This window comes from Mobula birostris, chromosome 12 (assembly GCF_030028105.1).
Source record: "Mobula birostris isolate sMobBir1 chromosome 12, sMobBir1.hap1, whole genome shotgun sequence".
In the NCBI taxonomy this organism is placed as follows: Eukaryota; Metazoa; Chordata; class Chondrichthyes; order Myliobatiformes; family Myliobatidae; genus Mobula; species Mobula birostris.
The window spans coordinates 101,334,717-101,361,831 of record NC_092381.1 but is presented as its reverse complement, the minus strand read 5'-3'; the positions used below and the strand labels follow the sequence as shown (position 1 = coordinate 101,361,831).

General features: G+C 43.2%; 1 protein-coding gene across 1 annotated transcript in view; it reads left to right on the top strand.

Annotated features, from left to right (window-relative positions):
• LOC140206151 (probable voltage-dependent R-type calcium channel subunit alpha-1E) overlaps window positions 1-27,115 on the top strand; it is a 632,362-nt gene that overhangs the window by 263,892 nt on the left and 341,355 nt on the right. Inside the window, exon 7 of the mRNA XM_072274389.1 lies at window positions 701-891. Within this exon, the coding sequence (XP_072130490.1) occupies window positions 701-891 (191 nt within the window). The remainder of the gene's footprint in view (window positions 1-700; window positions 892-27,115) is intronic.

Below are 27,115 nucleotides of genomic sequence, written 5' to 3'. Positions count from 1 at the left end.
ATCATCACTTGGGGCTTTCACCGGGGAATTGGGTGGTCACTTGTCAAAGAGTGATTTCTTGAGCTGTAAGGAAAGAGTTAGGGAAGGGGACCAGCGGGGATGGAAGATAAGAAGTTGGTATAATGTGATGCACTGAATAGACTCTTGTATCATCACAACTATGATTCTGAGTGGGGTGATTATCTTGTGTCTGGGGTATCCCTCAATGAGCATCACCAAAGCAGATTGGAAACATGAGAGACCACAAACAAACAAATTGCTGGAGGAATTCAGAGGGTCAAGCAGCATCTATGGGGTCAAAGGAATTATAAACGTTTCGGATTGAAACTCAGCATCAGGAACGAGAGTGAGAGGGAGAAGGCTGGTATGAAGAGGAGAGGGGTGTGGTCAGGCAGGAGTCTGAGGTATTGGGTGGACTGAGGAGGTGTGTAAGATGACAGATAATGTTCGGTAGGGTGGATTTGGGAGAAGGTGGCAGGTGAATGATACATGGAGGCAGACAAAGCAAAGGCATAAAAACACGACAGCACAGTTGTTACTTCATTTTTGCTTGTGTAAAACGCCTGTCATATTTTCCACTATACTGTTATGACCACCCGTGTAATGGTACAGTACTACTTCTGTTAGTGTTTCATGATGTGTTATCGTGGAAAGTTTATTTCAGTCCTGTTTCATGTGTTTTTCTGATTAACGTTTACAGCAGCGGAAGAACTGGACTTTCAATTTCCTTGTGGCACTCAGGAGCCAGCCCGTCTCTGCCCAAATGGCACTTTGTGTTCATACTGGATCGGACCCAATGATGGCATCACTCAGTTCGATAACATCCTGTTTGCACTACTGACTGTCTTCCAGTGCATTACCATGGAGGGATGGACCACCATCCTCTACAATGTAAGTGGGATAAAGTGGGAGTGTTTTGTTGGATAAGGGTAATTGGCCCAGCAGGCCCACGTCTGAGCAATGTCAGAAGTTGTTATCAAACCACAAACAAGAGAAAATCTGCAGATGCTGGAAATCCGATCAACACACACAAAATGCTGGAGGAATTCAGCAGGCCAGGCAGCATCTATGGGGGAGAAAAAGTACAGTTGATGTTTCAGGCTGAAACCCTTTGGCAGGACTGAAGGGTTGCCGGAGGGTTTCGGCCTGAAACGTCAACTGTACTTTTTTCCATAGATGCTGCCTGGCTTGCTGAGTTCCTCCAGCATTTTGTTTGTGTTGGTCAGAAGTTATTATGTTGTTCCATTGTCATCAATCCATTCTCTTTATCTCTGTATATTCCTACACTTTACTCTTATTCATCTGCCTCATAACTTCCTTTTGCCACTTGCTTATATCATGTGGTAATTTACGCCAGTCACGTATCCTGATGATGTCAGAGGAGATGGACCATCTGTGAGAAACCCACATTTTCAGGCATAATGTGTGGTGTTTTTTCAGATGGTCCATTGAGTGGACTGGCTTCGGCTCAACAGGCCTAGAAAAGCACAGGTGGGGGTTCTAAGTAAGTTTCTAGTAAGTTTTTTTTTCTCTTTCTTTGTTTGTTAGTCTATGGGTAGTGCACCAAGAATGGGTCCAGAGTTACTGGTATATTCTTTGAGTGAGATGTAGGAACTCTGAAAGACTTCCAGTCTCCCTGGTAACTGTGAATATCTGCGTGAAGTGCATTGGACTGCAGCTACTTAAAGACAATATTAAGGAACTGGAGCTGCAACTCGATGACCCTTGGGTAATACAGGAGAATGAGGAGGTGAGATTTAGAAGCTATAGCGAAGTCGTTGTCAGGAGAGGGAAAGGGCAACCATATTGGTACCACGACTTAAGTGGAAAAGGGAGGTGGTCCAGAAGAGAGAAAAAAGGGAGTTAGTTATAAAGCTGAAAAGCTAGACCTCCAGGATAGTAATCTCCATATTGCTGCCTGTACCACGCACCAGCTGGGGAGGCAGAATAGGATGATTTGGCAGATGAATGTGTGGCAGAGTAATTGGTGCAGGGGGCAGAGTTTCAAATTTCTGGATCATTGAGATTTCTTCTGGGGAAAGTATGACCTGTACAAAAAGGACAGGTTACATCTGAACCCGAGAGGTACCTATATCCTTGCAAGCAGGTTTTGTAGAGCTGTTGTGGAGGGGAATGGGAACCGGAAGTAATAGAGCTGTTGGATGGGGCAGGTGGTATACAAGTAGATGATGTGTGCTGTGAGACTGTGAGGAAGGACAGGCAGATAACAGGGCAAAATTGCAATCAGTGGGATGAGTTGAAGTGTAACTTGGAGGCAAAATTGAAAGGGATGATGAATGCAGGACTGGGGCTGTTATGTTTGAATGCCCGCAGTGTACAGAATAGAGTAGATGATCTTATAGTGCGATAAGACATCGGAAGATATGATGTTGTGGGCATATCTGAGTTATGGCTGAACAGAGATAATTCTAGGGAGCTTAACATCCAAAGGATATTGTATCAAAAGGACAGGCAAGGAAGCAGAATGGATGGGAAGGCTCTGTTGGTTAAAAATGAAATCAAATCCTTATGAAGAGATGACATTTGATCGGAGGATGTAGAAACTTTATAGGTAGAGTTAAGATACTCCAAGGGTAAAATAATTTGGTTAGATTCATGGATGGGAGGGGTATGAAGGGCTATGGCTGGGGGCTAGTCAATGGAACTAGACATGTTAATGGTTTGACATTGACTAGATGGGCCGAAGGGCCTGCATCTGTTCTGTAGTGTTCTATGGCTGACTCTTCAAGGCTAGTTCTTTAATACGGGGAATGTTGGACGATGAAGGATGACCTTATGGAAATATATGAAGTTATGAAAGACAGAAATAAGGTGGATGGTGACATTCTTTTCCCAGGATAAGGTAGACCAAAGTTAAAGGTATAGGTTTAGACTGAGAGGGAAAGGTTTAAGAGGGACCCAAGAGGTAGTTTTTCATGCAGAGTCTGGAGAGAATATGGAATAGGCTGCCAGGAGAAGTGTTTGGGGCAGGTAAAATAATAGCGTTTAAGGAGCACTAGGACGGATACATGAAGGGATGAGCTTAGAGGGGAATGGCCCAAATGTAGGACACTGGGACTTGCTAGGCAGGGATTCTGATTGCGTGGTTTTTCCGAAGGATCTGTTTTGGTACTATTTTGTTGTATGGCTCTTATGACTGAAGGGGCTTAAAGTGGGAAATAGAGGTTAATGGCAAGGGAAACAAGAATGAGATCGGGGAGTGGTGAAGGTCAAGATATAGGAGCAGAATTAGGCCATTCAGCCCATTGAGTCTGCTCCACTATTCCATCACTCCTGATTTATTATCCTTTTTAACCCCCTTCTCCTGTCTTCCATGTAATCTTTGATGCCCTGGCTAACCAAGAACCTATCAAATTCTGCTTGGTTTGGCCTCCACAGCCAGCTCTGGCAATTAGTTCCACAGATTCTCTACCCTCTGACTAAAGAAATTCCTTCTGACCTCTGTTTCAGATGTTCTCTATTCTGAGGCTGTGTCCTCTGTTCCTAGGCTTGCCCACTATAGGAAACATCCTCTCCACATCCACTCTGTCTAGGCCTTTCACCATTTTATAGGTTTCAATCAGATGCTCCCTCATTCTCAACTCTAGCAAGTTCATGCCCAGAACCATCAAATATTCCCCAGAATCATACTCATGAACATCCTCTGGACCCTCCCCAATGCCAACTCGTTCTTTCTTAGATAAAGAAATGTACAGCCTTCTTAAGTGGGAGGGTGATCAGCCAGAGGTTGCTGTCCATGTCGGTACCAATGACATGGGTAGGATGGGTGATGAGGTCCTGCAAAGTGAGTTCAGAGGGTTAGGTGCCAAGTTGAAGGACAAGACCTCCAGGGTGCTAATCTCAGGATTGCTACCCATGCCACAAATGGGAAGATCATACAGTTTAACTTGTGGCTAAGGAGATAATGTAGGAGGGTGGGCTTTGGAGTTTTGGATCATTGGGCTCTGTTCCAGGGAAGGTGGGACTTGTACCGATAGGACAGTGGGGAGGTTTTTGAGGTCTGCGGGGGTGGGGGGGGGAGGAGAGTCGTTTCAAATAGAGTTGCAAGGGCGATGAGTAAAGGCAGAGACTGAAGACTGCAGCACCAGAGGTGAGGACCAAGAAGGTATGGACAAGAGAAGCACAGGAGTGATTACAGGACTGCTTTGAGTTAGGGGTCTGAAGCGTATTCAGAGATTCATCCTTGAATCTAGATGAGTATGCTGCAGTTGTTACCGACTTCATTAAAACCTGTGTGGATGAGTGTGTGCTTTCAAAGCTTTGCTGTACATTCCCAAACCAAAAGCCATGCTTGAACCATTGTCTGCTGAAGGCTAGATCTGTGGCATTCAAGGCTGGAGACTCAGGTCTGTTCTAGAAAAACAGGTATGATTAGGACTTTTTTAAGGGCGAAGAGACAATTTCGAATGAGGTTGGAGGCAACATCGGATGTACAATAACTCTGGCAGGGTTTGCAAGACATTACTTTCTACAAAGCGAAACCCAATAGCGATGCTTCACTACCAGATGGACTCAATGCCTTCTATGCCCACCTTGAAAGGGAGAATATAACTACAGCTGTGAAGATCCTTGCTGCACCCAGTGATCCTATGATCTTTGTCTCGGAGACTGATGTTAAGCTGTCTTTAAAGAAGGTGAACCCTTGCAAGGCGGAAGGCCATGGCGAAGTACCTGGTAAGGCTCTGAAAACTTGTGCCAACCAATCAGCGGGAGTATTCAAGGACATTTTCAACCTCTCACTGCTGTGGGTGGAAGATCCCTCTTTCTTCAAAAAGGCAACAATTATACCAGTGCCTAAGAAGAATAATGTGAGCTGCCTTAATGACTATCGCCCAGTAGCACTCACATCGACAGTGATGGAATGCTTTGAGAGGTTGGTCATGACTAGACTGAACTCCTGCCTCAGCAAGGACCTGGACCCACTGCAGTTAGCCTATCGCCACAGTAGGTCAACGGCAGACGCAATCTCAATGGCTCTTCACAGGGCCTTAGACCACCTGGACAATACAAACACCTATGTCAGAATGCTGTTTGTTGACTATAGCTCAGCATTTAACACCATCATTCCCACAATCCTGATTGAGAAGTTACAGAATCAGGTTATCGGTACCTCCCTCTGCAATTGGATCCTCTACTTCCTAACCAAAAGACCACAATCTGTGAGGATTGGAGATAATATCTCCTCCTCGCTGACAATCAACACTGGTGCATCTCAGGGGTATGTGCTTAGCCCACTGCTCTAATCTGTGTATACACATGACTGTGTGGCTAGAGATAGCTCAAATACCATCTATAAATTTGCTGATACAACCATTGTTGGTAGAAACTCAGGTGGTGACAAGAGCGCGTACAGGAGTGAGATATGCCAACTAGTGGAGTGGGGTTGCAGCAACAAGCTGGCATTCAATGTCAATAAGACGAAAGAGCTGATTGTGGACTTCAGGAAGGGTAAGATGAAGGAACACATACCAATCCTCATAGAGGGATCAGAAGTGGAGAGAGTGAGCAGTTTCAAGTTCCTGAGGACCTAACCTGGTTCCAACATATCAATGCAGTTATAAAGAAGGCAAGACAGTGACTATACTTCATTAGGAGTTTGAAGAGATTTGGTATGTCAACAAAAACATTCAAAAACTTCTATAGATGTACCATGGAGAGCATTCTGACAGGCTGCATCACTGTCTGGTATGGAGGGGCTACTGCACAGGACCGAAAGAAGCTGGTAAATCTAGTCAGCTCCATCTTGGGTACTAGCCTACAAAGTACCCAGGACATCTTCAAGGAGTGGTGTCTCAGAAAGGCAACATCCATTATTAAGGACCTCTAACACCCAGAGCATGCCCTTTTCTCACTGTTACCGTCAGGTAGGAGGTACAGAAGCCTGAAGGCATACATTCAGTGATTCAGGAACAGCTTCTTCCCCTCTGCCATCTGATTATTAAATGTACATTGAATCCGTGAACACTAGCTCACTTTATAAATATTTACTATTTCTGTTTTTGCGCAATTTTTAATCTATTCAATGTACATATATGGTAATTGATTTAATTATTTTTTTCTTCTATATGTATCGCAGTGAACTACTGCTGCTAAGTTAACAAATTTCATGACACATGCCGGTGATAATAAACCTGATTCTGAACTAGAGTGCAAAGACAGATAGCGGAGCAATTCTGGAGAAAAATGTTGTTAAGCCTATATACAAGGTCAGGAATTAAAAGACTGAACATGTGGGATGAATGTTCTGAGCTGTGTACATTTGACAGGACTTTAAAAGTGAAAATTTGAGAATTCTGTGTTTGTATGTTTCTGTCAGAATAAAAGGGAGCCTTGGTATTTGAAAGATATTGAGGCCTTGGTTAAGAAAAATGAGGTGCAAAAGCAGGAAAATTGTTTTTCTTCAGGAGTATAAGAAATACAAGAGAGGACTTAAGGAAATCAAGAGGGCTGAAGGAAGGCATGAGGTTGCTCTAGCAGATAAGCTGAAGGAGAATTCTGAGGACTACTACGAATATATTAAGAGCAAAAGGACAGCAAGGGACAAAATAGGACATAGAGTCATGGAGTACAGCACACAGACAGGCTCTTCAGTCCATCTAGTCCATGCCAAAACCATTTAATATGCCTACTCCCATAAACCTGCATTGGGACCTTAGCCTTCCACATCCCTGCCATCCTTGTACCTATCCAAACTTCTCTTAAACATTGAAATCAAGCTCAAATGCACCCCTTGTACTGGCAGCTCATTCCACGCTCTCATGACCCTCTGAATGACAAAGTTTCCTCTCATGTTCCCCTTAAACTTCTCATCCAACCTCAGTGGAAAAAAAGCCTGCTTACATTTAGCCAAAATATAGCCCTCATAATTTTACATAGCTCTTTCAAATTTCCTTTTAATCCTCTACATTCTAAGGAAACAGTCCTAACCTATTCAATCTTTCCTTACAACTCAGGCCCTCCAGACTCGGCAACATCCTTGTAAATTTTCTCTGCACTCTTTTCAACCTTGTTTACATCTTTCTTGTAGGTAGGTTACCAAAACTGTACACAATACTCCAAATTAGGCCTCACCAACATCTTATACAATTTCAACATAAGATCCCATCTCCTGTACTCAGTACTTTGACTTACAAAGGCCAATTTGCCAAAAGCTTTCTATATAATGCTATTTACCTGCGACACCACTTTCGATGAATTATGTAGCTGTATTTCCAGATCCCTTTGTTCTACCAAACTCTTCAGTGCCCTACTGTTCACAGTGTAAGACCTACCCTGGTTGGTCCCACCAAAGTGCAAAACCTCACACTTGTCTGCATCAAATTCCATTTGCCTCTTTTTTTGCCCAGTTTTCCAGCTGATGCAGATTCCACTGCAAGCCATGATAGCCTTCCTCACTGTCCACTACACTGCCAATCTTGGTATATCAGCAAACTTGCTGATCCAGTTGACCAGATTATCATCCAGATCAACAATTATATAGATGACAAACAACAAAGGACCCAGCACTGATCGCTGCGGTACACCACTAGTCACAAGCTTCCAGTTGGAGAGGCAACTATCTACTACTACTATCTCTGGTTTCGCCCAGAAAGCCATTGACTAATACAATTTACTACCTCATTTTGAATGCTGAGTGACTGAACCTTTTTTACCAATATCTCACACAGGACTTTGTCAAATGCCTCACTAAAATCCACATAGACAATATCCAGTGCCTTGCCTTTAAAGTTGCTGGTGAACCCAGCAGGCCAAGCAGCATCTCTAGGAAGAGGTGCAGTCGACGTTTCAGGCCAAGACCCTTCGACTGCACCTCTTCCTAGAGATGCTGCCTGGCCTGCTGCGTTCACCAGCAACTTTGATGTGTGTTGCTTGAATTTCCAGCATCTGCAGAATTCCTGTTGCCTTGCCTTTATCTAGTTTCCTGGTAACTTCCTCGAAAAGCTCTATAAGATTGGTTATACATGACTTAACATTCACAAAGCCATGCCACCTATCCTTAATCAGTCCATGTCTATCCAAATACTTGTATATCCAGTCTCTTAGAATACCTTCCAATAACTTTCCCACAGCTGCTGTCAGACTCACCACCTAAAATTTACTGGTTTCTGTTTAAGCCTTTTTTAAACATCAGAACAACATTGCCAATCCTGCAATCCTCTGGTTCCTCTGTTGTTGCTAAGGATGTTTTAAATGTCTCTGCTAGGGCCCCTACACTTATCCCATAGGGTTCGAGGGAACACCTTGTCAGGCCCTGGGGATTTATCCACCCCAATTTGCCTCATGGGAGCAAACTTCTCTTCCTCTGCAATCTGTACAGGATCCATGAACTTAATACCACTTTGCCTCACTTCTACAGACTCTGTCCATCGACTGAGTAAATACAGATGCAAACAATGTATTTAAGATCTCTGTCATCTGGTTTGACTCCACACATGGATTACCATTCTGATCTTCCAGAAGACCAGATTTTGTCCCTTGCAATCCTTTTGCTCTTAACATATCTGTAGAATCTCTTAGGATTCACCTTAACCTTGTTTGCTTGAGCAACTTCATGCCGTCTTTTATCCTTCCTGATTTCTTTCTCAAGTGTTCTTTTGTATTCCTTGTACTCTATAAACAACTCATTTGTTCCTACTTGCCTTTACCTGCTATGCACCTCCTTCTTTTCTCTTAACCAAGGCCTCAATATCTCTAGAAAACCAAGGTTCCCCACACTTGTTATCTTTACCTTTTATTCTGACAGGCACATTCAAGCTTTTTAATCTCAAAATTTCATTTTTGAAGGCCTCCCACTTTCTAAGCTCACCTTTGCCAGAAGGCAACCTGTCCCAATCGACAGTTCCCAGATCATTCCTGATACCATCAAAATTGGCCTTTCTCCAACTTAGAATCTCAAAATGCAGACCAGACCTACCTTTTTGTATATTTACTTTGAAACTAGTGGCATTGAGGTCACTGGATGCAAAGTGTTGCCCTACACAAATTTCTATCACTTGCCTTGTCTTATTCCCTAATAGCAGATCCAGCTTCATATGCTCTGTCATTGGGACTTCTACGTACTGATGACGGAAACTTTCCTGAACACATTTGTCAAACTTTATCCAATGTTTTACATAATGGGATTCCCAGTGAATATCTGGAAAGTTAAAATCACCTATTATAACAATCGTATGTTTCTTGCAACAGTCTGCAATCTCTTTTCAAATTTGTTCTTCTAAATCCCTAGGACTGTTGGGTGGTCTGTAATATAGCACCATTAACGTGGTCATACCTTTCTTATTTCTCAGTTCTCCCATAATGTCTTATTAGTCAAGTTCTCCAGTCTGTCCTGACTGAGCACTGCCGTGACATTTTCCCTGACTAGTAACGCCACCCCTCCTCCTTTAATCCCTCCACACTATCACATCTAAATCAACGGAACCCTGGAATATTGAGCTGCCAGTCCTGCCCCCCGCCCCCAGCAACCAAGTCTCACTAATGACTACATTATAATTCCAGGTGTTGATCCATGCCCTGAGTTCATCTGCCTTTCCTACGAAAAATACACAGCTCAACCTTTTGATTCCTGACATTGTCTGAGATCTTACCAACATCGCCCTCCACAATGTCTCCATGAACTGTTCTGGCATTCTGGTTCCCATCTCCCTGCAACTCTATTTTAAAATCTACTGTGTAACATTAACAACCATTCCCACTAATATCCTCCAGTTCAGGTGCAAACCATCTGTCTGTATGGGTCCCACCTTCCCTGGCAGAGAGCCCAATGATTCAAAAATCTTTTGCCCTCCCTTGTACACCAACTCCTTAGCCACTTTTTAAACTGTATAATGTACCTCGTTCTGTTATCGTTAGCACATGGCACAGGTGGCAATCTTGAGATGACAACCCTGGTGGTCCTGCACCTACTTAGCACCTAACTCCCTGATCTCCCTATGCAGAACCTTGTCACTGTCACGCCCACGTTATTGGTACCACATGGACCTCGTGGTACCTCTTCTGTCACTAAGAATGATTTAAATATCTCTGCTTGTACCCCGGCAATTTCTGCGCTTGCCTCCCACAAGGTCCAAGGGAACAGCTTGTCAAGTCCTAGGGATTTATCCACCCTGATTTGCCTCAGGAGAGCAAACACGTCCTCCTCTGTTATCTGTACAGGGTCCATGAAATTGATGCCGCTTTGTCTCACTTCTATAGACTCTGTGTTCGTCTCCTGAGTAAATACAGATGCAAAAAAATTATTGAAGATCTCCCCCTCTGTTTTGGCTTCACACATGAATTACCATCTTGGTCTTCCAGAGGACCAATTTTGTTCCTTGCAATCCTTTTGGTCTTAACATAAAGGAAGCTTTTCTTTGTAAAGAATGCATTTGGTACATTGGCCTTCACGAATCAAAGGATTGAGTACAAGAGTTTGGATGTTATATTGAAATTGGAAAAGATGTTAGTGAAGCCTAATTGTGTCCAGTTTAGATTACCTACATACATGAAAGATGTAAATGAGATTGAAAGAGTGCAGATAAAAATTACAATGATATTGCTGGGACTTGGGAACCTGATTTATCAGGACAGTTTGAATAGATTAGGACTTAGAATGTAGAAGACTGAGTCACGTCAAGTTGTCACTTTTTATTGTCATTTCGACCATAACTGCTGGTACAGTAGACATTAAAAATGAGACAACGTTTTTCAGGACCATGATGCTACATGAAACGATACAAACACTACACTGAACTACGTAAAACAACACAAAAACTACACTAGACTACAGACTTACCCAAGACTGCATAAAGTGCACAAAACAGTGCAGGCATTACAATAAATAATAAACAAGACAATAGGCACAGTAGAGGGCAGTAGGTTGGTGTCAGTCCAGCTCTGGGTATTGAGGAGCCTGATGGCTTAGGGGAAGAAACTGTTAACATAGTCTGGTCGTGAGAGCCCGAATGCTTAGGTACCTTTTTCCAGATGGCAGGAGGGAGAAGAGTTTATATGAGGGGTGCGTGGGGTCCTTCATAATGCTGTTTGCTTTGCGGATGCAGCGTGTGGTGTAAATGTTTGTAATGGCAGGAAGAGAGACCCCAATGATCTTCTCAGCTGACCTCACTATCCGCTGCAGGGTCTTGCGATCCGAAATGGTGCAATTTCCGAACCAAGCAATGATGCAGCTGCTCAGGATGCTCTCAATACAATCTCTGTAGAATGTGGTGAGGATGGGTGGGTGGGAGATGGACTTTTCTCAGCCTCCGCAGAAAGTAGAGACGCTGCTGGGCTTTCTTTGCTATGGAGCTGGTGTTGAGGGACCAGGTGAGATTCTCCACCAGGTGAACACCAAGAAATTCGGTGCTCTTAACGATCTCTACGGAGGAGTTGTCGATGTTCAGCGGAGAGTGGTCGCTCCATGTCCTCCTGAAGTCAATAACAATCTCTTTTGATTTGTACATTCAGAGACAGGTTGTTGGCTGTGCACCAGTCCGTTAGCCACTGCAGCTCTTCTCTGTATGCTGACTCATCGTTCTTGCTGATGGGACCCACCATGGTCGTGTCAAACTTGATTATGTGGTTTGAGCTGTGTGATGCAGCACGATCATGGGTCAGCAGAGTGAACAGCAGTGGACTGAGCACACAGCCCTGGGGGCACCCATGCTCACTGTGATGGTGTTGGAGATGCTGCTTCCGATCCAGACTGACTGGGGTCTCCCAGTCAGGAAGTCTAGGATCCAGTTGCAGAGGGAGGTGTTCAGGCTCAGTAGGCTCAGCAAGTCTACGAACAGCATTCGTACGTATGTATCTTTTTTGTCCAGGTGGGTTAGGGCCAGGTGGAGGGTGATGGCAATGGCGTCGTCTGTTGAACAGTTGGGACAGTATGCGAACTGCAGGGTGTCCAGTGAGGGGGGCAGCAGGGTATTGATGTGCCTCATAGCGAGCCTCTCGAAACACTTCATGATGATGGATATGAGTGCAACGGGACGATAGTCGTTGAGGCAGGACACTGAAGACTTCTTTAGCACAGGGACAATGAAGCACGCAGGAACGACGGCGCTGCTCAGGGAGATGTTAAAGATGTCAGTGAGAATATCTGCTAGCTGGTCTGCACATCCTCTAAGCACTTTGCCAGGAATATTGTCTGGTCCAGCAGCCTTCCGCGGGTTGACCCTGCACAGGGTTCTCCTCATCGACCACGGTATGACACAGCACCTGGTCATTTGGAGGAGGGGTGGTCTTCCTTGCCGCCACGTCATTTTCCGCCTCACAACGAGCATCTGGGAGGGAGGCATCACCTGCACAGTCAGGTGATGATGTCCTGCAGTTGGTTATGTCCTGAATGCCCTTCCACGTGCGCCGCGTGTCACCGCTGTCCTGGAAGTGGCTGTGGATTCGCTGGGCATGTGCACGCTTTCCCTCTCTGATGGCCCGGGACAGTTTGGCCCTCGCTGTTGTCAGGGCTGCCTTGTCGCCTGCTCTGAAGGCGGAGTCACGGGTCCTCATCAGCGCACGCACTTCCGCGGTCATCAATGGCTTCTGGTTATCTCTGAGAGGAGATTTGATAGAGGTGTACAAAATTTTGAGGGGTATGGATAGGTTAAATGCCAGCAGGCTTTTTAACACTGAAGTTGTGTGAGACTACAGTTAGAGGTCATGGGTTAAAGATGAATGGTGAGATGTTTAAGGGGAGCATGAGGGGGTGCTTCTTCACTCAGAGGATGGTGGGAGTATGGAACATGATCCTATGTTTTATGGTATATGTGTAAACCCCACGGAGTGGTACGCAAGCACAGGATTGAACCCAGGTCCCTGTGAGGCAAAGCGGATATGGAACCAGATAACTGCAACTCATAGTCATAGTCATAGTCATACTTTATTAATCCCGGGGGAAATTGGTTTTCATTACAGTTGCTCCATAAATAATACATAGTAATAGAACCATAAATAGTTAAATAGTAATATGTAAATTACGCCAGTAAATTATGAAATAAGTCCAGGACCAGCCTATTGGCTCAGGACGTCTGACCCTCCAAGGGAGGAGTTCAGCAAGTCTTACATCAGTGGTGGTGAAGTTATTCGAAACTATTCCAGGGACAGAAACTATCCACACTTCAAAAGACGGGACTGTGTTGATATGAAATCCTGTCTCACTAATTTGATTGAATTTTTGAAAATGTAACAAAAATATATTGATATGGGCACTGTCTTGATGTTGTCTATATGGACTTTTGCAAGGCATTTGACAAATTCTCTCCTGGTAGGCTGATCCAAAAGGCTAGATCTAGGGCGGTCTTTCAAATTTGATCAAAACCAATTTGGTGATAGGAGAGAGAGTGTGATATTGAAGTGTTGTTTTTGTGAAGGTCTATGATCAGTGTTTGGTGATGGATCTACAATGTTTGCAAAACAAATTAATGAGCTGGGTGGGTCTACAATATTCATGTCCAAGATCATAGATGACACAAAAACTTGTGGTATTGTAGACAGTGAGGAGGTATCTTATCTTAGGGAACAATAATGATTAGCTAGAGAGTTCGGTGGAACAGTGGCAGATGGAATTTAATCTTGACAAGTACAAACTGTTGCATTGTCACAGATTAAATAGGTTACGATATATGCAGCATGTGTTCAAGCCCAAGGGAGAGTTGATGCATCAATGGATTGTAGGGTAGTTTTTAGAGCTTGTTTCCCTTCTCACTTTAACCTATGTCTTCTCGTTCTTGATTCCTCAATCCTGGGAAAAAGATTGTGTATTCACCCTATCTATGCCCATCAGTCCCATTTCTCCTACCATCACACCTTCCCATTTCCTTTGTACATTGCAACTTACACTTCCTCACTTGTGCATATCAACCTACCCCCGATGCTTTATTGCCATTGCACTACAATAGGGTCCACTGCTTTCTGCAGGAATGAAACAAGCTGCAGAGAGTAGTGGTGTCAGCCAGCGCATCATAGCCACATCCCTCCTCACCATCCCTAAATATGTACGTGAGGCGCTGCCTTAAGAAGACGACAAAATCGATCATCAGAGATCCCCACCATACAGGACATGCCATGTTCTCTCAGCAACCACTGGGCAGGAGGTACAGAATCCTGAAGTGTCACACCACCAGGTTCAAGAAAAGCTACGTTCCTTCAACCATTCCTTTGTTAACTAACCTGCACAACACACTTTATATTGTAAGGTACTTTGTTTTATTTCTTCCTAATTATGTTATTTCTCATATAGTTCATGTTCAATTTGTGTTATTGTATTAACATTGTGACTCTGATGCTCTGCGGCTGTGATGTTGCTGCAGGTAAGTTTTTTATTACATCTGTACATAATGTACTTGTGCCTATGACAATGAGCTTGACTTTGAATGAGGGGTTATTCACAAAGGCCAGTTAACCTACTGAGATGTGTTAGGGAAGCTGGTGTTCCCAGAGAAAACCCGGGTGGAGGGAACATGTGAACTTCATACGGACAGTCCCAGAGGTCAGGATGAAATGTGAGCTGCAGGACCTGTCAGGAGCCTCAGGTGCTGCACAGCCAGCCTATCTGCAATTCTCAGATTACCTGTGGTCGCAGTCCAATGCCAGAAACACAATGTAAGGTCCTGTCATTTGAATTAAGCATTATACTAAGGCCCTGTCTGCTCTCTTTGGTGGACATTAGTTCCCATCACATTACTTCATAGGACAGCCAAGAACTTTTCCCGAGCCATTTGGGTCAATATTTATTCATTAACCGACATCATTGGAACATGTTATCTTGCATTTATTTTGTATCTATTTTTGGACATCTTGCTGTTCTCTAATTTGTTCACACCTTTCCTACATTACAAGTTTGACAGTTTAACTTCGTTAACACAAGAAATTCTGCAGATGCTAGCAATCCAAATTAACATGCACAAAATGCTGGAGGAACTCAGCAGGTCAGGCAGCATCTATGGAAATGAATAAACAGTTGACACTTCAGGCTGAGAACATTCCTCTATAAAGGAAGGGGGAAGATGCCAGAATAAAAAGATGGGGGGAGAGGAAGGAGGATAGCCAAAGCCAGGTGGTAAAGGGCTGGAAAGGAAGGAATCTTGTAGGAGAGGAGAGTGGACCACAAGAGAACGGGAAGGAGGAAGGAACCCACGGGAAGTGGTAAGCAAGTGAGAAGAGATGAGAGGCCAGAGTGGGGAATAGAAGAAGAGGGGAGGGAAGGAATATTTTTTTACACTGGAAGAAGAAATCAATCTTCATGCTTCATTATTTGCGATGCCTGAGTTTGACAAAGGGGCAATACTCCTTTCTGTGTGCCAATGTGAATTTGGAAATGAGTTGTAGATAAGTAATAAAGTAAATTGCATTTGGAAGTTTTCTGTTGACAAGGTTGGTGACAAGGTTGGTGTCAAGGTACAGAACATTGAAATTGAGGCCAATGTATGGCTTTTAGAATTTCTTTGCATTCTGTATCTGAAATGATGAACCGTGACTCGGTTGGTTCTTAGTCAAAGAAATGTAAGCACAAAAATCATGAGCATGCTGCAGAATAGTACTCTTTTTGGAATTGCCTGATGGGTAGAACTGGGTCTTGGGTTCTTCCAACAATGCGACCTTGCATGAGAAGGCATCCCAAAGAAGAGCGGTGGAGTTCTCCCTGGCATTGTACGTACAATTACCCCTCAATCAACAGCACTAAAATAGATTGCTGCCTGTGTAAATTTGTCACAAGTCAACTCTCATGATTTGTACGCTATCCGTGATCACAGCACAAACTCATTTTCTGACAGGAAATGGCGGTTGTGACAGGTATAGATGTAAAATTTTGTTTCCAAAGGTACAACGGAGCAATGTTATGGAATAATATCACACAGCAGTGGACTCTGGTGCAGACCATCTGTTTGCCCTAATTCCATTTTATTTTCCCCACATTTCAATCAACTCCCCCAGATTCTAACTCTCACCCACACTCTATAGGGAACTTAGTGATCAAGTAACTTATCAGTGTGCACATCACTAAGATGTGGGAGGAAACTATGTAGTCACAGAGAGAATACACAGCATCAGAGGTCAAGATAGATTCCAGGTTGCTGGAGCCGTGAAGCGTGGCTTAATTAATTGTGCCACAATTCCAACCTGAGATGATACATGACATGATAGAAGTGTTCAAAATCATTCAGGGTATGATTAAAGTAGATGCCATCTGCTATTTCAAAATTAATCATCATCAAGGACAGGGGGCCATAAGTGGGGGCTGGTTAAAATGAGATTTCAGACTACCATCAGGAAGCATTTCTTTACACACAGAGTTGTGGACACATGGAACAAACTACCCAGTTCTGTAGGTGAGAGTAGTACCTTGGAGACATTCAAATCTAAACTCGATAGTTATTTCAACACCCTATGTGAGTAGGAATTTGGCAAGCTTTATTGGGTCAAATGGCCTATTCTCGTCAAAAACTTACTTATGTTCTAATTTGTGCTCTTGTATATTTTTACAAAGTGGATCTAGATAATGGGGCAGTTGTTCAGTGGAATGGATTATGAGTTAATGTTTGTCAATTTTAAACTAGCTGCAAAATCATTAACAAAAGATCAATAGTACAGAGCTCCAGTAACACACAAAAGTTTTGACAAGCTGAGTTACTGCAGATACAAAGGATTGGCTGCAACCTTAGTTATTCCAATGTAAGAAGAGCTCAGTAATCACACTCATTGCTCACTCAAGTTCAGTGAAAACACCAGCCTCCTCACATGCAGTGGCCTGTCAGACACCATATGTTGCCCTGAAACACTGAAAGTACTGATACCACTCGCTGTCCTTATTCACAATGTAATTGAGTAAAATTAATCCAGTTACTGTCCCACAAACATTGTTGTTCAAGGATTCCATATTGGAAGAGAAAACAATTAAACAAATTTAGCTCGCTAGAAACAGGGTTAATTATAATGTGGACGATGAACTGAAGACCAGAACACAGGATGTGCTGGAAGAAATCAGTGAGGCAGGCAACATCGATGCAATGGTTGAAGCCCTTCAGCTGGATTGACAGATAATATGGAGATAGCCAGTACGAGTGATGAGGGGATAGGGAAAAAACAAGAGCTGTCATGGACCCAAGTGAGGGGGAAGGTGATAGCAGATGGATGAGAGGAGAATGGGAATAGTGACAGAATCTAGGGCATGATAGGTGGAGGTGACTAAAGAGCAGAAGATAATGGAATCGGTTAGTAGAGGACAGTGATTGATGGGCAAGTGGAGAAGGAGAAAGAGGGGATGGGGGAGCTTACAAAACAAAGAAAAAAATGAGGGAAATTAATGGAATTGAATCCACAGTGTGGAATGCACAAGGATGTGGCCTTAGAAATAATAGATACCCTCCTGAACAGTCCCAGTGACATGGAGATTGTTAATATACATTTCATGGCCACTTTATTAGGTACCGATCACTGAGTGTAGTTCGTGATATTCTGCTGCTGTAGCCCATCCACTTCAAGGTTTGACATGTTGTGCATTCAGAGATGCTCTTTTGTCCACCACTGTTGTAACATATGGTTAATTGAGTTATTGTCAACTTGGACCCATCTGACCATTCTTCTTTCACCTTTCTCATTAGCAAGGTTTTTTTTTTGCCTACAGAACTCCCGCTCACTGGATTTTTTTTGTCTTTCACACCATTCTCTGTAATGTCTAGAAAAAAGAAAAAAAAATTAACAATAGGCCAGTGAACTGAACACTGGGAAGATCAGGAGTCCATTATGAAAGGTATAATAATAGGCAGGATTGCAGGGAAAGACTGTCTGTCGTGTGGGAGGCCTTTAAAGGTGTAATATCAAGAGTTCCGGGCCTGCATGTTCCTGCTAGGCTGAAGGGTAAATTAGTTGGCCCAAAAAAAAATTGAGCACCTGGTTAAGTAAAAGAGAGAGGCATACACTGAATAAGCAATTGGGGAACCAATAAATCTTTTGATGACTGCAAGTGTAGGAGAGCACTTAAGAGAGAAGTTAGGAGAGGAAAAGCAGGATATCAGAAGGATCTGGTAGGCATGGAAAAGCGAAGTCCTAAAAGGTTTTGTGGGTATATTAAGATTAAAAAAGTTGCAAGGGAGAGAATATGAACATCTATATGGAACCAAAGGAAATAGATAAGATTTTTAATGAATATTTCACTTCAGTTTTTACTGTGGAGAAAACAGATGGAATTTAATGCAGACAAGTGTGAGGTGGTGTACTTTGGAAGGACAATCCAGGGTAGGTCTTACACAGTGAATGTTAGACTACTGAGGAATGTGGTAGAACAAAAGGATCTGGGAATACAGGCCCATAGTTCCTTGGAAGTGGCGCCATAGGTAGATAGGGTTGCAAAAAGTACTTTTGGCATATTGGCCTTCATAAATCAAAGTATTTAGTACAGGAGTTGGGATGTTATGTTGAAACTGGACAAGACAGTGATGAGGCCAAATCTGGAGTAATGTGTGAGTTATGGTGACACAGGGGAGGTATCAATAAGACTGAAAGACTGCAGAGAAAGTTTACAAGGATGTTGCTAGTTACAGAGAAAGATTGAATAGGTTAGGACTTTTTTTCCCCAGACCATAGGAGAATGAGGGGATAGGCATATACAAAGTTATGAGGGGTGTAGATAAGGGTTAATACAAGCAGACCCTTTCCACTAAGCTTGGGTGAGACTCAAACTAGTGGTCATAGTTTAAGGGTAAAAGGTGAAATATTTAAAGGGAATGTCACAGGGAGCCTCTTCACTCAAAGGGTGGTACAAGTGTGGAGTGAGCTGCCAGCGGAAGTGATGGCTGTGGGCTTGATTGTAATATTTTAGAGAGGTTTGGCTAAATATATGGACGGGAGAGGAATGAATGTCTGTGGTTCAGGTGGAGGTGGATGGGACAGTAGAATAACAGCTTGGCATGGTCTAAATTGGCTGAAGGGCCTGCTCTTGGGCTGTCGTGCTCTGTGACTTGAGAATCTAAATTGAAGGAAGTTAAGGAAATGGGGAAATTGGAGTATCGTATTCAATTCCGGTTGTCTCAGTATTGGAAGCATTACAGAGGATGCAGATATTTACCAGGATGATGCCTGGATTAAAGAGCATGTCTTAAGAGGTTGAGTGAACTAGAGCTTTTCTCTCTGGAGCGAAGGATGATGAGAGGTAGCTTGACAGAGTTTTACAAGATGATAAGGGGTATAGATAAAGTGGACAGCCAAAGACAGTTTTCCAGGGGTGAAAATGGCTAATATGCGGTGACCTAATTTTAAGGTAAGTATAGAATGGATGTCAGAGGTAAGTTTTTTAAATAGAGAGTGGTAGGCGCAATGAATATGGTGCCAAGGGTGGTAGTGGAGGCAGATACATTAGCGACATTTAAGAGACTCTTAGATAGGAACATGGATGAAAGAGAAAATAGAGGGCTGTGTGAGAGGGAAGTGTAAGATTTATTTTAGAGTTGGTTCTAAGGTCAGCATAACATCATGGGCTAAAGAGCCTGTACTGTGCTGTACTGATCTGTGTTCTATATTCTATGAGCACTGGTGGCGCCAGAGATTTTTTTCTTGCTGGTGCTACAGTGGGGCTGAATTATTCAGTGATGGTGCTGAGGGATGTACTGTATGGTAATATGTATTCACAAGGCTAGACGCGTGGCGTTCAAGAGTCAGTTTCAAGCATTATGTGCCTACTATAAATGCTTCTGTTGATTCACAAGCAACAGCAATTGATAGATCTAATATAGAAGTGAACTGTGACAGTGTCAACAGCATCGGAGACAACCCGGGCTACACAGAGCATAAACAAACAAACCAACAGAGCATCCGACCCACAGCGCACAACGTGAATCACACACCAATCCCGCAATCAGCGTCAAATGTGTGCTTTCCAACTGAAAAACACAACACTAATCCAAAATGTCCACTGCTATTCACATTACATAGACAGACAATGCCAAAAGATACACCATTATTAAAGTCAAATAAGGCAAACAACAGATGCAAGGCTTTATCAGGAGTTGGACAAATCGTACTCTGACCATGCAATACCTCATTTTTTTCGGTTACTGAATTTAAAACAAAAATCAACAGAATCGCCACTTGGAAGTCTAAGCAAAACCAGTAGGCTTAATAGCAGTAAATGTAATATTTTAGGATTTGCAGGAAACATAAGAACTGTGGGGTATCCACCACAAGATAATATTTATAATCAGCATTAGTCTAGGCCCAAATTTTTAAAAAGTCGACTGCATTCACCATTGATGTTTTCAGAAAAGCACAATCTGTCTGTTGTTGTGATTGGTGGCGAAAGCATCAATGATTTTCTGGATGTCAAGTCCCTTGGTCCTCCGGCTGTTTATGGCCAACAGGGCCAAGTTGCTGTTCCGAGCATTGCCGCTGTTATTCCTTAGGTAGTTTTTGAGACGTTTGAGGCAAGAGAAACTCCGTTTGCATGAGACGGGTGTCTCAGGCAGAGTCAGTGATATGCAGATTAGTTTGTATAAATCTATAAATGCATCACAGTAGGGTCTCATTAGAGCTAGAAATTCCACTGTGTCATTCACTGTCTGTCCTTGCTTTTGTTTTGTTTCCAGCAGACGCCAAACCTGATGTAGCTCTGCAGTCAGGTTCACCTCAGTCACTCCATAGTATTGGGCCATTGGCCAAAGACAATTCTTGTCTAGGAAGAGCTTGTGTTTGGGACTCACTGCTGAGACTCCAGTCAGAACACCCCCAGTCTCAATTGAGAACCATCTTTTCATTTCAGTCAGAAGCCTGTCTATAATCGGAGAGAGACAGTGCTTGCGAAGGTCATCAGAGGATGTGACAGGTGTGCGTTCAGTTTGGGCCTCAACAACAAAATCATTTAGGCGGCGGGGTGGCTGGGCCTGTCTCCTTTCATGTGGTCTGCTCTGTATACCGGCCTTGACGCACAGGTCCCAAGCTCTTGTCTGAATTTCACTCCATGATTCCTCTCCCCATTTTGCTGAGAGTGCATCAGTAACAGACTGAGCCAAGTCCACAGCGGATGAAAGCTCCAAACTGGGAGATTGTAGCTGGCCTGACATGAACTTGGTGACTCGGAATAAATCCTCAAACAGAGTGAGAAGTAAAGCAAACTGCGCGTCAATCAGTCCATTTACAGCTCTGGCCTCCGTTTTCCTCCGTGCATTTGGTTGTCGCATAATATCCTGTAGTGTAGCTAGAATGACAGGGAATGATTTATAGCTCACAAAGCTGTATACTGCCACGCCCAGCATGTATCTGACAATTTCTTCAACTCCATGGGCTGTGCAGTTGATTCCAGTTCTCTCTGTTCCTTCATGACAAGATCATGGGCAACAGAGTTTGAAAAGAAGTTGTAAAGCAGCTGCACAGTTTCAAAAAACTCACCCGCTTGTTGTACATTGCTCACAACATCCACTAAAACAAGGTTAAGTCTGTGAGCATGGCAGTGTATATATAATGCCTGAGGGACCTCTTTCCTAAACCTCTCTTGTACCCCGTCATTGCACCCGGACATCACTGCCGCCCCATCATAACACTGACCTATACACGTGTACTTATCAATAACACTGGGCGAGTGTTTGTTCAATGCTTTTATAAAGCGACTCTGCATCCAACCCTTCTGCTGGAGTGAAGTGCAAGAATTCTTCAAGCACTGTTTCGTTATTCAAGTACCGCACCACCACTGATATTTGTTCCTTTGTACTCAAGTCTTTACTTTCATCCACCATGATGACAAAATGTCCAGCCTCCTTGATCTCTGCACTTATTTGACGTCTGACCATATCTGCCATATTACCCATAATTTCATTCTGGATATCATGATGGGTATTTTTTGCATTTCCAGGATTGTCCTCTATTTTTTTTAGCTACAGTCTTATTAAACTGCCCAATTACACTGAGCAACTCAACAAATTTTCCCCTATTGACAGATCCATCATCCTCCCGGTGTCCTTGCTGGGCAATGCCTTGGCATGCAGTATAGCGTAGAGACTCAACCACTGCTCTCATATACTCATGATTTTCTTGGACAATCTTTGCATGTCCTTTATCAAGCATATTTCCCAATCTTGAACCATCTTGTTTTCTCAATCTGAGTTCGGCCCATACCTCCATAGCAAACTTATGAGCTGCACTTACATGGTGGGTTTTGAAAGCTGTTGTAGATTTCTGCCAGTTGCGGTAACCAGTGACAGTGAAGGTAGACTCAGAATGGAACCCATGTCCTCCACACAGGAAGTGCCTGCATGCGAAGCAGAACGTAGTATCTTTCGTGATCAAATATTCCAGCCAGGAGTACAGGGCAAACGAGCCACGAATAAAACTCTTTTGCTGATTGCCAAACTGTTGCGAAGGGTACTTTTTCAATGCTGGCCGACAGGGTCCTTCCTCCTGCTGCTGGCTAACATCACTAACAGTATTCCCACTAGCACTATGAGCAGCTTCATTCACATTCTCTTCTGAATCCCGCTCCATTTTTTGCTCCTCTACTTCGCCCTCACACTCCTTCGATGAACTGCTGTCGTCCTCATCCCCATCCCCACTTACTTCTTCCTGCATGTCACTTTCAATTAAGACAGGCGCAGGCACCACTGATTCCTCTGGGTGAAGTCGTTTTCTCACTAAAAATTGATCCATTTTTCACGCCAGCCAAAATAAAGCACGTGCCAGGCCCATGCTAGCTTGTAAAAGCACAATGCGTGTGTGGATCTGCGCCTGGATCCTGCACAATGTATATATACAATCAATCTCTCGCGTGAGTGAGAGTGAGTGAAATCACCACCTTAAGTGATCTTAGATCAGCTTAACTGATCTGAGTGAGGACAGCAACGGCAAGACATTAACAACGAACGAATAAGCAGAAGTGTAGAGTGGATCTGACCTTAGACCAGCACAGAACTTATAACTTTATTGCTGCGTGGGTGTTATGGTAATTGGGGGCAATGTTTCACTAGATCAACTGGAGAAACAAGCTGTATGTCTGAAAAGAGGATGCTGTCCAAGTTGTATGCCATCTTGGACAATGCCTCCCATCCACTACATAATGTACTGGTTGGGCACAAGAGTACATTCAGCCAGAGACTCATTCCAGCGAGATGCAACACAGAGCTTCATAGGAAGTCATTCCTGCCTGTGGCCATCAAACTTTACAGCTCCTCCCTTGGAGGGTCAGACACCCTGAACCAATAGGCTGGTCTTGGACTTATTTCCTGGCATAGTTTACATATTACTATTTAACTATTTATGGTTTTATTACTATTTATTATTTATGTTGCAACTGTAACGAAAACCAGTTTCCCCCGGAATCAATAAAGTATGACTATGACTATGACTATTCAAAACTACACAGGGAAAGCAGCTGCAATTTGTATGTCAAATTTCAGTTAATTTCTTGGTGGTGCTATTGTAATTTCTGCTGGTGCTATAGCACCAGCAAGCACCACCTCAGCACTGCCACTGTCTATGAGTGCTGTTGTCTTAGGCCACATATTAATGTCTACCAACATTTGAAGAGACTGGAACTGATTGGCCACAGTGTGCATGTCTTTGTGCCTGGGAAGTCCTGTCTGACAAATCTCTTGGAGTTGTTTGAACAGGTAACTCAGAGGGTGAATGTTGCCTGTATGGACTTGAGCAGGTCGTTTGACAAGCAGACATCCCACCTCTCCCTGGAGTTCCGGGAGTCTCCCGCATATTGATAGCGGCTCCCTGATGCCCGCAAATTACATATAATATCCCGGAAATCAATTTTTTAGAGAGGGAGAGGGAGGGGGAAAAGAAAGAAAGAAAATGAATGAATCCTGCTTGATCTCTCTTTGTGCTAAGTAGACCTATCAGTTTTCTCTGTGGGCGGGCTTTATAGTTGACCTCTCTCTCTCTCTTCCATATTCCATCAGTTCAGTTACTGCAGTCTGTAATGACGCTGAAATCATCCGGACAACTGTTGGTGATGAAGTACAAAAGCCTGGCGAAAAAATTCCCAAGGCTGGCGGTGACAACCTGACTACTCGCGGCTGTCCTGTACGGGCGGGCCGTGTTGGCGTCTTAAAGAGGATTAGAGCGGTGCTTAAATTGGAGCAAAATTCCAAAATCGTCCGCTAAGGCATCTTTAAAAATGCGCTCGCAGCAAGCAAATTCTTCGGGGTTTTTTTTCCTGAAACACTTCCACTTACAGGCACATCGAAGCCCGCGATGGGCTGGGTTTATGCACAGCCGTTTTCAGAAGAAAAACTGATTTTAATAAATACCCGGCCCCCACTGGTGTCTCGTCATTAGGACAGTGAACTGTTTACCTGTGCTGCGCACTTCAGATGCATTTTGAATTACACTTTATTAAATAATATGGTAATATATTGTTTTACGTTGTGTGCATGATATATGTATTGTGGCTACACCGTGGTCCAGACAGGTTCTTACGTTTGTGGACAATCAGCCAGATGACAATAAACTTGAAGATACAGAACTTCTAAATCACTCATTTAAAATCCCCCATTTCGATGTCAAAAAGTAAGTTCTGATTCCGACTTTTGCAGGGCGAGTGTGTGTGTGTGTGTGTGTGTGTGTGTGTGAGTGAGAGACTATGGACATATATGCGATCGGACATTAAGTGGCGCACACCTGTAATAAGGATACACCTTATGCTTTTATTTCTTTTAGGGACCACAACATATTAGGGAGGCTAAGCGCAGGGAAGGCTACTCAAGTATTTCACAGTTCCCTTCAGCAGAAAACCAAAGTCTGACAGAGAAGGTCACTAGAGCTGAGGTGCACTTTACATCTTTCATCGTTGAGCATAACCTGCCATTCCACACAGGCAAGCTATTCAGGAAAATGTTTCCTGATTCAGAAATAGCAAAAAACTATGCCTGCTCATCAACCAAGACAGCAGCTATTGTGAATATGACAAGTTAAGACAGAATTCAGAAGTCAGCTGTCTCACAAAACACCTGTGAATCTGATGTCTTGCAAAATTAACAAATTCATTGACACAGACTGCTGTGAGGTTGAGACTTCCGGTTGAGACCTCCCTGACATGAGTTTTTGCAGGGTGGGATATCTGGACAAGGTTCTTCATGGCAGGTGGGGTCTTATGGGATCCAGTAGGAGACAGCAGATTGGATTCATAACTGGCTCAGTAGTATAAAGTAGAAGGTGAGGGTCAAGGGTTGTTTCTCGGACTGGAGGCCTGTATCTAGTGGTGTGCCACGGGGGTTAGTGCTAGGAACTTTGTTGCTTGTAACTTATAGAAATAATTTGGGTGTGAATGTACAAAGCATGGTTACTAAGTCTGCAAGATAGAACTATACTGATTTTGTAGATAATAAAATTAAAATTGGTAATTTTTTTCTTTGTCATATGTGCTGAGGTGCAGTGTAAAATGTGTTTTGCATCAGGTTTGTACAGATCATTTCATTACAACAGCTGATTGAGATAATACAATGTAAAACAAGGTAGAAGGTTATGAAAAGTTACAAGAAGATTCAAATCAGCTTGGTTTGTAGGCTTTCAATCCAGAAAACTGTGAGCTGTGACATTTTGACAGATCATATCGAGGTAGAATTTATGCAATGAATCATAGGTTCCTGGAGAGTGTTAGACCAGAGGGATCTGGGAGTGAAAGTGTGTAGTTTGCTGAAAGTTGTGTCACGGGTAGATAAGGTGATGGAAAAAAAATCATTTGTACCTAATAAAGTGGCCATTGAGTGTATATTTATGATCTTCTGCTGCTGTAGCCCATCTGCTTCAAGGTTTGACATGTTGTGCATTCACACACACTTCCACACACGACTAACATGTGGTTGTGAGTTACTGTCACCTTCCAGTCAGTTTGAACCAGGCTGCCCATTGGCTTCTGACCTCTCTTATTAATAAGGATTATTTTTCCCACAGAGCTGCTGCTCGCTGGATGATTTTTTTTTTTTGTTTTTCACACCATTCTCTGTAAACTCTAGAGACTGTGGTACATGAAAATCCTGTATCAGCAATTTCTGAGATATGCAAACCACCTCATCTGGCAACAGCAATCATTCGGCTATCAAAATCACTTAGATTGCATTTCTTCCCCATTTTGAATTTTGGTCTGAACAACAACAACCTCTTGACCATGTCTACATGCTTTTGTGGATTGAGTTGTTGCCACATGATTGGCTGATTAAATATTTGCATTAATAAGCAGTTGAACAAATGTACATAATAAAGTGTTCAATGTGTGTGTATGTTATTAAAGAAATAAGAATACCGAGAGGAAATCACCCTGACACAGTGGTGTCAAGAAAACAACCTCTCCCTCAATGTCACAAAAACGAAGGAGCTGGTTGTGGACTACAGGAGGGATGGAGACAGGCTAACCCCATTGACATCAGTGGATCTGGGGTTGAGAAGGTGAATAGCTTTAAGTTCCTCGGCATAAACATCACCGAGGATCTCACATGGTCTGTACATACTGGCTGTGTGGTGAAAAAGGCACAACAGCACCTCTTTCACCTCAGATGGTTGAAGAAGTTTGGTATGACCCTCCCCCCCACCCAAATTCTAAGAATTTACTGCAGGGGCACGATTGAGAGCAAACTAACTGGCTGCATCGCTGCCTGATATGGGAACTGTACTTCCCTCAATCACAGGACTCTGCAGAGAGTAGTGCGGACAGCCCAGTCCATCTGTAGATGTGAACTTCCAACTATTCAGGACATTTACAAAGACAGGTGTGTAAAAAGGGCCCGAAGGATCACTGGAGACTGGAGCCACCTCAACCACGAACGATTCCAGCTGCTACCATCTGGGAAACAGTACTGCAGCATAAAAGCCAGGACCAACAGGCCCCAGTATAGCTTCTTCCACCGGACCATCAGACTGCTTAATTCATGCTGACACAACTGTATTTCTATTTTATATTGACTATCCTGTTGTACATAATATTTATGATAAATTGTTATAATTGCACATTTGAATGGAGACATAATGTAAAGATTTTTACTCCTCATGCATATGAAGGATGTAAATAATAAAGTCAATTCAATTCAAGAAAAGATTTTCTTTTCCATAGATGCTGTCTTACCTTCTGAGTTCCTTCAATATTTTGTGTTTGTTGGAGAAAAGATTTACTAGGATGCTTTAAACACTGGAGATTCTG